The sequence below is a fragment of the Bos mutus genome, chromosome 15, assembly GCF_027580195.1.
Source record: "Bos mutus isolate GX-2022 chromosome 15, NWIPB_WYAK_1.1, whole genome shotgun sequence".
NCBI lineage: Eukaryota > Metazoa > Chordata > Mammalia > Artiodactyla > Bovidae > Bos > Bos mutus.
Genome location: NC_091631.1, coordinates 74590168 through 74602526, shown reverse-complemented (window position 1 = coordinate 74602526; position 12359 = coordinate 74590168). Strand labels below are relative to the sequence as shown.

Below are 12359 nucleotides of genomic sequence, written 5' to 3'. Positions count from 1 at the left end.
GTACATGACGTTTTGAATAAAAGATTTAAAAAAGACAAGAATCATGAAATTTAAACTGTTTCCTGAATTAGGTATAAGCATTCCAACAGAGAGATGTGTTATTATATGACTAATATACAAGAAGAAATAAAAGCATACAGGCAAATTGGAAGTTATGACTGTTTAGGAACTTACCGATGAGAGCAGATCGTAAGACTCAAACACCACCTGAGATAATAAACCTGTCTCCAACCCTCTAGATTCTAGTTTACCCAATTCTTCTGGCAAATACTTCCCAGCTATAACAGCTACAACTTATTATAAAAAACTTTTACTTTTTTAAATAAACTAAAAAACAAATAATGTAAACCATCACATTTTGACAAGAATATAACAAGAGTATGGAAATGGAATTTAAGGTATCTGTTAAAATTACCTTTGGATCAAAAGATCCTTTATTTTTAAAAAGAAGTTCTTCAACACTCTCTCTTATTTCCTTTGGAATATTTCGTGCATCAAAGGTTGCTATGTCTTCTCGCACCCCTCTCTTTGCAAGGAAGCTAGAAATAAAGCATATTATTAATTCAAATGAGGCTAAATATAGTTTGCTATTTTTAACAAAAATATCAATTTAACAGAGTGGTATATACAATACTTTCAATCTATTAGTTAACCACAGAACAGAGTAATTTTAAAGTACTTAAGTTTCTAAAGTAACATTATTTCATCGGTTTTTATAGACAAGGAGCTCCAGAAAGATGCACAACAGATTTTCTAAGGTTCTGTGAATACACTGAAGCAATACAATGAAGGAATTATAACACTGAACTCCATCCACATCCCTTTATGTGAACTCCTGAGTAATTAATACATTATAGGATATGCAAGAAAATATTCTGACTCCTTTATAAGAAAGATATTTTACGTGCTCTCTCAATTTAAATCTCCTCCCCCATTTCAGACTGAAAAAGAACTCTACTATCAGAATGAATACCAGCACAAACTATAATGCCATTGCTATACCGTGAAATCTAAAGCTCCACATTATATACTGAGTTAACAGTCAGCCTTTTCTCCTCTGGTTTACATCCCTTTTATATTTTCATGGGGCTCTCACTTGCTCTCTGTGTCTCTCTGCCTCTGCCAAGAGTGAAAAACTCTTTGAGAACAGTGACTATATTTTCTTCATCAGTACATCACAGTAAATACATTACTCTGTACCAAGTAAGGACTAAATCAATATTTATGTTTATTAAGATGTTCTTAAACACTTGAAGGCATTCATCTTCTCCTTTGACACTTTTAACAATCACTTATAGTGGAAGGAAAATATAGTTCTTGAAATATGATTACATAGACCATCCTGAAATATTAGGGGAAAGTGTGTAATCCCGTACTTAGATGAAATTCAGTTTGAGAAACAATATAAGACATAATAAAAATCTGAAAGAATGTATAATTTACGCATAAAGTAACATTTTTCACAAATTCAAAAACTTACCTTTTCATGCTCACCCAAGATGTGTCAAAGATACCCATTAATCTCAAAACGCCTTCAAGAATGTCTCTGATTACATCAGGAGGCATACGCAGGGAACGGATTTCTGAAAGAGATTCTGGCTTAATGTTTCCAACTGCTAGTTTAGCTTCATTGACTAGAGGCTAGAAGACAAAAAGGGTATTTATACATTCAAAAATATATATGGAAATATACTAACTCTTTACAAATTATCTAATATTGCCATTTTATTTAAAATAACCAGTTATTAATACCCTTTCTCTTCCAATATAAAAATGCTCTAAAACACACAAAGTACAAAATGTTCTAGTGGGGAAAGCTAGAGTTTCTGGCACCATAACTGCCACAGTCTAATTTGGAAAATCTAATCTGTGTTGAGACAATCTGCCATTTTCAAGAGGTCCTTTCTTTTCTAATACTTGCTTGCATATTTAATCAAGTCTCAAAAAAAAAAAAAAAAGCCTAAGACTTTGTCTTAATTTATCTGCAAAATATTTACTTCTACAGTGTAAACAATATGATTCATGGAAAACAAAGATTATTTTTAACAACCATCGGCTAATTTGGTTACTTCTCCTAGCAGACTTTCCTTCCTATTTCTCTTTTATAAACACTATTAAGTGAAAGCCACACTGGTAATACTATTAGGAAATAACTTATGAAAAAAATGTTTAAACTCCAATGTAAAGCTGAAAATCAAAACTACAAATGGCTCTTACAGTCTTTGCTACTTTTATCTTACCTGTACTTCTTTTAATTCATCATCAATTTTGTTCTTCCTTTCTTCAATTTTAATGACTTCTTCTGCTATTCTGTGCTTCAGTCTTTCAAGTTCTGTCTTTTGCTCACTAGCATCCTACAGGAATATTAAAGCAGGATTCCAATTGATTTTAATGTACTCAACATTTAAAAGCATAATACCAAAAATGCTATTTTAAAAGCACTATTAAATGCTTTTCTAATATTAATTGACATGAGAGTTTCTAACATGCCTTAGGAAACTGATGCTATAATTTATAATTATAATTTATAGTAATTTATATAATTTATAGTGATTTATAATTTACTCTATATTTCTATTAGGAAATATGCTTTAATTTTTCTGAATAGCAAAGCAATAAATGTTTACTATATAAAAATCAAACTGTCAGAAATGCGTAATTTAGAAAATGATCATAATAATATACATTTAACACTTGCAACAACCCCAGAGAAATACTATTATGCTCATTTCATAAACAAGAGAACTAAAAATAGAAGTCTTCTCTAACAGTGGAATAGTGATAATTCTTAGAGACAAGCTATAGTATTCTAAGATTTTGTTTCTATATTTTAGACAAAAATTAATTGAAATTATTATACAATAATATGCCAATATATGAACAAAAATTAGTTAATATTCAAAAAGCACAATGATATATTAATAACACATGATGTTTTTAGTCATGAATTCAAAAATCAAGAGTCCTACATATATAAACATGTTTTAACATTATGAACGTTACTATCAAATGTTGTATATAAACGTTTGATATATACTATCAAAAAACCAAGGAGGAAATTTTTCAAGAAACCTTCCAAAAGTTCTAATAACAGAAATTCTCAACCATATTATAATCATTCAAGGAGTTTTAAGACTAATGTTTGGTGTCCTTTCTACACATATTGTGACAAATACATCACATTACATACATAAACAGAATCATTATCTTGTACACTTGAAACTAATAAAGGGGTGTGAGTCAATTATATTTCAATTAAATCAAAAAGAGACCAGAGTCCCCTCCCTCTCTCTCTACCTGAATTGAAAGAAACAAATTTGCAGTTTAAGCTGGCAACAACAACAAAACTAATGCCTTGCGACCTATTACCATATCTCTCAGGAACCTGACACATGAACTCAATTAAAATTTTCTATATTCCACAAATGTTTCTACCTGTGTATCTCTGCCACGAGTCCTCAAAGGGGAAAGTTCTTTTCTCAAACTCCACAGTATCAAAATATTCCCTAAAGGCCCTACTCATGTGCTTCACGTTTTATTAACCTACTTTTCCAATTGAAAGTTACAGCTATTCTGAATATGTACTTTAATATGTACATATTATTATATTATTATACATATTTAATATGAATAGCATTTAATATGTGTCTTCTTTCTCTAGGTCACAAACCTAGAGTAGCAGGCTCTGAAAGTCACACAGTTTGGTGAACTTATGGATGAGGGGGGCAGGGACAGATAGGGACTTTGGAAAGATCATGATACACTGCTATATTTAAAATGGAAACCCAAAAGGACCCTTTGTAAGCACATGCAACACTGCTCAATGCCAGCCTGGATGGGAGAATGAACACATGTATATGTATGGCCCAGTACCTTTGCTGTTCACCTGAAACTACCACAACATTGTTAACCGACTACATCCCAATACAAAAGGCTTTCTGCTGTCAAAAAACTTAAAATCAAGAAAAAAAACAGTTGCACATTTTGGTATTTGTCTCTCTATGCCATCAGTTAAGTTCAGTTCAGTCTCTCAGTCGTGTCCAACTTTTTGTGAATCCATGAATAGCAGCACACCAGGCCTCGCTGTCCATCACCAACTCCACAGTCCACCCAAACCCATGTCCATTGAGTCAGTGATGCCATCCAACCATCTCATCCCCTGTCGTCCCTGTCTCCTCCTGCCCCCAATCCCTCCTAGCATCAGGGTCTTTTCCAATGAGTCAGCTCTTCGCATGAGGTGGCCAAAGTACTGGGGTTTCAGCTTCAACATCAGTCCTTCCAATGAACACCCAGGACTGATCTCCTTTAGGATGGACTGGTTGGATCTCCTTGCAGGCCAAGGGACTCTCAAGAGTCTTCTCCAACACCACAGGTCAAAAGCATCAATTCTTCAGCCCTCAGGTTTCTTTATAATCTAACTCTCACATCCATACATGGCACCTGGAAAAATCATAGCCTTGACTAGACGGACCTTTGTTGGCAAAGGAATGTCTCTGCTTTTGAATATGCTATAATATGCTAAAATAAGCATATTTTAATTTCATGGCTGCAATCAACATCTGCAGTGATTTTGGAGCCCAAAAAAATAAAGTATCTCACTGTTCCATTGTTTCCCCAACTATTTGCCTTGAAGTGACGGGACCAGATGCCATGATCTTCATTTTCTGAATGTTGAGCTTTAAGCCAACTTTTTCACTCTCCTCTTTCACTTTCATCAAGAGGCTCTTTAGTTCTTCTTCACTTTCTGCCATAAGGGTGGTGTCATCTGCATATCTGAGGTTATTGATATTTCTCCCGGCAATCTTGATTCCAGCTTATGCTTCTTCCAGCCCAGCATTTCTCATGATGTACTCTGCATATAAGTTAAATAAGCAGGGTGACAATATACAGCCTTGACATACTCCTTTTCCTATTTGGAACCAGTCTGTTGTTCTATGTCCAGTTCTAACTGTTGCTTCTTGACCTTCATACAGATTTCTTAGGAGGCAAGTCAAGTGGTCTGGTATTCCCATCTCTTTCAGAACTGTCCACAGTTTATTGTGATCCACACAGTCAAAGGCTTTGGCACAGTCAATAAAGCAGAAATAGATGTCTTCTGGAACTCTCTTGCTTTTTCGATGATCCAGGGGATACTGGCAATTTGATCTCTGGTTCCTCTGCCTTTTCTAAAACCAGCTTGAACATGTATGTATGTATAAAATAAATGTATGTATGTATAAATAAAAATAAATAAAATATAATAAATAAAATAAATGTTATGTATAAAATAATAAAATAACAAACGGAAATGTCATATATTTATCATTACTAACTTATAATACAAAATGCCGAGTTATTTTTCTAGGTCTAACCTAGGTAATCTAGTTAGCCACAGTCTTAGAACCTCTCTTCCCAGAACAGCCCAGAGAAAAGAGTAGCACAGCACACAATGTATCTTAACAATATTCACTAGTTTGGAAGTACACAGGCCCACAGAGTACTGAGTATTTTCCTTTGTTAATATACAGCTATCAATGATATTATGCTTTATGGAGTTTTTACTGTTTTTCAAATTACTAGTTAAAGGTTAAGTAATCCAAAAGTGTTCCAATTGCAACAACAGAAGTTAGAAGAATATGAAACAAAGCTTTCAACTTCCTGAAAGGAAAAAAACAATATATATTTTTACAATAAAAATGACTAGCTGCTTCAGATAAGTGTTTATATTACTTTGTTTCTAAAATTCCTTGAGAAAAAAAAATATGCTAAAGTTTTACAGTATAAAAATTAAATTGATTTTCTGATCTGTTACTTCCAGGCCAGGTAGTCCATAAATGTATATTGTAAACACTGAATGTGAACATAATCATCAGTTATCTAAAAATACTATTGCTTCTGAAGATTTTCCATCTGCCAACAAATTAATTTTGACATGCCGGGTGAAAACTTTTTGCTTATGCCATCAGTTCAGCCCAGATCATCCTCTTGTGAAGTTCACAGACAATAAACTTCCTTTCCATGCTCATACAGCTTTGGTGCATAAGAATTATTCTTTAACTAAGTATAAAGCAATCATGTAAGAAAAAATAATAATAAGACATGTTCAAGAAAAAGACACCTTCATGAAATTGACCCTGAGGGCTAGTTGCAGGTGCTGCAACAATGAAACCACAAGGGGCACTACTGCCAAAAGGAAACATCTAGAGATTGTTTTACATCTCCTGAGAAACAATATAATAAAGATGAAAAACTGAATAGGAGGGTTAAAAGATAAACTTTAAGAAATTTTAAAGAAAGCAGAACAAATATAAAGTGAAAAAATATAAGAAAGTTAGAGAACCAGACTAGTAAGCCCAAAGCCCAAATAAGAATTCTAATAACCAAGAACAGAGAAATAAAGGAAAAGGAATTATCAATAAAATAATTTAAGGAAATTTCCCAGAACTGAAGGAGGCAAATTGTTAGGTAGTAAGAACTCATACTGGACACAGTGGATGAAAATAAACCTAAACCAAGGCAAATCACTGTAACTTTAGAACAATGAAAACCAAGAACTGAAAAATTCTGAAGGAAAAAAAAAAAAAAAAAAAACAGGTTATCCAAACACAGATCAGAAATTAAAATAGTGTTTTAATCACCAACAATGGAAGCTAGGAGAAAACTGAACAATGCCCTCAAAACCTAAACAAAACATAAATATTCCACCCTAGAATACTATTCCTAGCACACAACCAACCAACCAAGAACACAGCAGAACGTTCATATACGCAAGATCTCAAAACTTATCTTCCATGTACCCTTTCTCCAGAAGCTTCTGGGGCCAGGCTCCAGACATGAGGCAGTAGACCAAGATGGTAAAGAAGGAGCTCAGGACAGCAACTGAGACCAGGCAGAGAAGGAAGCAAGCCACAGGTCTTCAGGAAGAATGCTACAGGGGGCTGAGGAAAACTATAAAACAGCTGAGGCTTTGGGAAATCTTCACAGAATATTTAGAACATACTTTTAAATAGGCAATTTGTGGAGTCATATTACCACTTCCCTTCCCAACTACCAGAAGTCAGGGAAAAAACGGTTATTCGTCTGAGAAATCAAGTCAAAGAAGCTCAAGATTTGGAATTACCAGGCCGAGGACCACAAAGCTAAGGTCGAGAACAAGATTTTCATACGAAAAACAAGGGCATCACATTTCCTTGCTGATTAATGATGTTGAGTATCTTTTCATATATTTGTGAAACATATGACCCCTTTATATAAGTATGTTTTCATGAAAGGCCAGTGCAAATCTTTTGCCTATTTGCAAACTGAATTGTTCGTTTTATTAGTATTGAGTTGCAATAATTTCTGTACATGTTGGAAACAAGTTTTTTTTTTATCAAATATACATTTGTCAATACTTTCTCCTAGTCTGTGACATGCCTTTTCATTTTCTTTTTTAATTTCTATGAGGTTCAAGTTCTCATTTATTTTCCTCTTCTACTTTGTTATCATATCTAAGAAATCCCTGCTTTACCCAACATCATAAACATTTTCTCCCTAATTTTCTTCTGAAGTTGTATAATTTTATGCTGTACATTTAGGTCTATGTTTCATGTCAAGTTATTTTTCATACACCTGAGGTTTTTTTCCTCTCTTCATGGATATCTAAATATTCCAGTACCATTTGTTAAAAGGATCATCCTTTCCACATTTAAATGATACTGTTGTATGAAATTAATTGACCATGTATGTGTAACTCTGTTTCTGGATTTATAGTGTTCCAGTAATCACTATGCTTACCATTACACCAGTGTCACCCTACCTTGACTACTGTAGATTTATAGTAAGTCTTTGTATCATAATAAGCCCTCCAACTTTGTTACTTTTAAGACTTCTATGCCATTTACTTTTATTGAGATATATACACCAGTCTGAAAAAACACTGAAATTAATTTAAATAAAAGAGGCATTAGACTTGTGAGAAATGCTGGGCTGGAAGAAGCATAAGCTGGAATCAAGATTGCCGGGAGAAATATCAATAACCTCAGATATGCAGATGACACCACCCTTATGGCAGAAAGTGAAGAGGAACTAAAAAGCCTCTTGATGAAGGTGAAAGAGGAGAGTGAAAAAGTTGGCTTAAAGCTCAACATTCAGAAAATGAGGATCATGGCATCCGGTCCCATCACTTCACGGGAAATAGATGGGGAAACAGTGTCAGACTTCATTTTTTTGGGCTCCAAAATCACTGCAGATGGTGACTGCAGCCATGAAAGTAAAAGACACTTACTCCTTGGAAGGAAAGTTATGACCAACCTAGATAGCATATTCAAAAGCAGAGACATTTCTTTGCCAACAAAGGTCCGTCTAGTCAAGGCTATGGTTTTTCCAGTGGTCATGTATGGATGTGAGAGTTGGACTGTGAAGAAGGGTGAGTTCCGAAGAATTGATGCTTTTGAACTGTGGCGTTGGAGAAGACTCTTGAGAGTCCCTTGGACTGCAAGGAGATCCAACCAGTCCATTCTGAAGGAGATCAGCCCTGGGATTTCTTTGGAAGCAATGATGCTAAAGCTGAAACTCCAGTACTTTGGCCACCTCATGCAAAGAGTTGACTCATTGGAGAAGACGATGCTGGGAGGGACTGGGGGCAGGAGGAGAAGGGGACGACAGAGGATGAGATGGCTGGATGGCATCACTGACTCAATGGACGTGAGTCTGAGTGAACTCCGGGAGTTGGTGATGGACAGGGAGGCCTGGTGTGCTGCGATTCATGGGGTCACAAAGAGTCGGACACAAGTGAGTGACTGAACTGAACTGAAGGTTAACATCACCCACATGGACATGGTGAAACATATTTAAGACACAATCGTGGATGTAAAACTAACAGAATTTAAGGATTCTTTAGATGCATGGATTAAGGGAACAGAGTGAGTGAGCGAGTGAAATTCGCTCAGTCGTGTCCGACTCTTTGCGACCCCATAGACTATACAGTCCACGGAATTCTCCAGGCCAGAATACTGGAGTGGGTAGCCTTTCCCTTCTCCAGGGGATTTTCCCAACCCAGGGATTGAACCCAGGTCTCCCTCATTGCAGGCAGATTCTTTACCAGCTGAGCTATCAGGGAGCAGAAGTCTAACACAATTTATAAATTCTGTTTTGAACAATTAGCTATATTGTAGTGCCATAACTAAAAAAAAGGAATACAGGAAAGGAAATAATTAGTTTTGAACCTGTTTTGAGTTGTAAGGCTTATAGGACTTTCAAGAAGATGTATCTAACAGATTATTGATGATCTGAGTCTGAAGCTCAGAGGAGGAATAGGGTTGAAGGACAAAAAATTATGGACTTAGTGGTAGTGAGTAAGTAATCAGTACCAAAAAACAAGGTAATGGGCAGAAGCATACAGAAAAGGTAGGCAAATGTGAAAGAATACCCTGGCAAGGGAGAACAAGATGGCAGAGAAATAGGTGGACGTGGAGTATATCTCTCTCCATGGATACATCAGGAACACACCTTCAGACACAGAAGTGCATGCAGAACACAGGCTGAGAGCAGACAGGAGTACCTGACCAGCGGAAAAGAATATATAGAACCACACAGAACTCAGTAGGATGAAGGAACTAGGGCGAAAAACAGGAGTGTTAGTAGGACTGGACATGCCCTCAGCAAGTGGGGGGACTGAAGCAGGGGTCTGATCCCCACGTCGGGACAACTGTCTGGGTTAGAGGAGAAACATTTAAGGCTGAGAGTGAAACAGCTGATCTGTGGCAGCCTAAATGGAATGAGAATCAGACAGTCCTTGCCACAGCCATACACACTCTGGACAGGAATGCAGGTCCCCTAGAAGGCGCAGCAGCTGGGAGCTGGAGTTTAGGGATTGTGGAGCAATCCCAGGGTGAGGGCTGCTGTTGACTGTAGAGAGACGGATCCAGGGGATGTGAGGGAGGAGACTGTGGAGGAAAGCCAGGCAGCCATGGAAGCAAGGTGATACTGCTGAGTCATGCGTAGGGGGTGAAGCCATCATCATAGCCTCTCTCCCCCCACACACCAGCATCAGCAGCTGAACAATACAGAGGCTGGCCCATCAATCGCCTGATGGCCTGAACTAAGTGCTCCTTTAAGTGCCTGACCCGTCAATCTACAGAGCAGTACCCTAGCCAAGGGGGGCCCTCTATGTGCTTGACGCCCTGAAAAACAGAGAAGGACCCCAGGCAAGGGAGCCCTCTAAGTGCCTGAATAGGCAAAGCTATGGAGAAAGACTGGCCAAAGAGGCCTTCTGATCTTCAGCTACAAGAGGCATGAAAAAAGACTCTGACAGGGCCATAACTCCTGCAGCTGAGGCAGCCCATGTCCCTGCACACTTGGTGCTGCCAGGGTCCCCACAAACCAAGCAGCTGTGCCAACTTCACGTTCAACCCTCACTAGGGCAGAGCTGCCACGGGCAAAAAAAATTCTTGCGTCTATGCACACAGGGTCACTTGGGTCCTGTCCAACTCTGCAACACTGTAAACTGTGGCCTGCCAGGCTTCTCTGTCAGGAGGGTTCTCCAGGCAAGAATACTGGAGCATGTTGGCGAATACTGGTTACCATACCCTTCTAGGGCACTATATTTCCTGCTGCACTAGCCGCCAATTCCCTGGTGCTGCCAAAACCCCCACGACCTAAGCAGCTGCACCAGCTCCACACCTGGCCCTCACAGGGGCAAACCCAAGTCCTCCAGGGCAGCCTCAGGAGCAAACCCCAGTGGACAACCCACATGCAGAGGTGGAGATAAAACCACAATTGAAACCCAAGGGCAGTGTGGCTAAGGAAGAAGACCCCAAACCTTCCCAACCAGCTGTACAAGCTGCAGATTAAATCCACACAATCAAATAGGTAGACTCTATGTTAAATATAAAAGGCCACTGAGAGCTCCCACAAAAGAAAACACACTGGTTATGATAGCTGTGGACATTACAGGCAAGAATATACAGAATTAGGACCAGATTAGAACCTGAGCTGCCCCCACAGCAGGTCCAGAGACCAGCACAGTGTTGGAGGGCATCCTAGGGAGGTGAGGTGGTCTGTGAGTCCCAGCGAGGGAAAGGACTCTGACAGCAGTGACTCCAGAAAACCATTTATTATTTTTATGTTTTCACTGTTCTGTAGATGCTTTCAGATGTTTTTTCCTTTTTTATTCCTTGTTTTATGCTCCCCTCTGATATAGTTGTCGATTTTATTGGCACTAGGAAATCTAATTAAGTTTCTGAGATTTTTTTTTTTTCTCAGTCACATATTTTATTGTTGTTATAAACCACTGGCTCTATGTTGGGGTTTTGTAGTTCTGTGGACATTTTTTTTCTTTTCTTTATAATTTTCATTTTTAACTTTTTAAACCTATTCTTATTTTTTCTACATTTATTCCTTTGTTTGCTTTTCCTACTGTTCTTTTCCCCTTTGCAGTTAATCTTTAATGTATATAAACCTTTATATACCTCTATTTAACTTTGCATATCTATTCTTTATTTCCTTTCCTCTCCTCTCAACATATTTTTTAGTTTTATTTTCACTACTTTATTCCCCAACTGGTACCTTGCTTTACTTTTGTGTTTCAGTTTGTGCTTTACTTAGTTTTGCTGCTAACTGGTAGAAATAACTTTCGGTTTCCTTTGTTCTCCAGGTCAATCTATTGTACTTTATTTTTGTTGGATTGTTTTGATTTTGCTTATGGGTATATATGTATATGTGTATATTTAGTCACACTTTTTAATACCATCAACATCTGCCTCTACATTGGGCTTTTGCCCAAAACTGTGGAGTTTTCCATTTTTTTCCTTTTTTTCTTTTGTCTTCTTTTCTCTTTTATATAATTTTAATTTTTGATTTTTAAAACCTATTATATTTTTTCTCCACTTATTCCCTTGTCTTTCCTACTATTCTTTTCCCCTTGCAGTTAATCTTTAAAGTATATAAATCTTCTTTATCTACCTATATTTAGCTTTGCATATCAATTCTTTCTTTCTTCTCTTTCTTTCCTCTCAACATATTAGTTTTGTTTTGTTTTGTTTTTCCATTTGGCACCATACTTTAGTTTTGTTTCCCAGTTTGTGCTATAGTTAGTTTTGTTCTTAACTGGTAAATATAATTTTTTATCTCCTTTGTTTGCTGGATCAATCTACTGTACTTTATTTTTGTTGGACTGTTTTGACTTTGCTCATGGGTGTATATGGATATGTGCATAATTCCATTATTTTAATTATTATTTGCCTGATTTCTAACTACCATTTGTCTGGGGTTATTCTTTGGTTTCTTGTTTTGGAGTATTTGTTTTAATCTTACTTAATGCCATAACAAACCACATATTCCTGACCAGATATCAAGCCCTGAGCCTTTGGAGTGGGAACACTGAATCCAAGACTCTGGAC

The 12359-nt window shown here is 37.0% G+C and overlaps 1 protein-coding gene across 2 annotated transcripts in view; it reads right to left on the bottom strand.

The window, feature by feature from the left end:
• DYNC2H1 (dynein cytoplasmic 2 heavy chain 1) overlaps nucleotides 1–12359 on the bottom strand; it is a 395644-nt gene that overhangs the window by 245819 nt on the left and 137466 nt on the right. For both annotated transcript variants that reach the window (XM_070384345.1, XM_005887860.3), the window contains exons 56-58: nucleotides 2241–2354; nucleotides 1481–1641; nucleotides 416–539 (exon numbers count right to left, since the gene is read on the bottom strand). In XM_070384345.1, the coding sequence (XP_070240446.1) occupies nucleotides 416–539; nucleotides 1481–1641; nucleotides 2241–2354 (399 nt within the window). The remainder of the gene's footprint in view (nucleotides 1–415; nucleotides 540–1480; nucleotides 1642–2240; nucleotides 2355–12359) is intronic.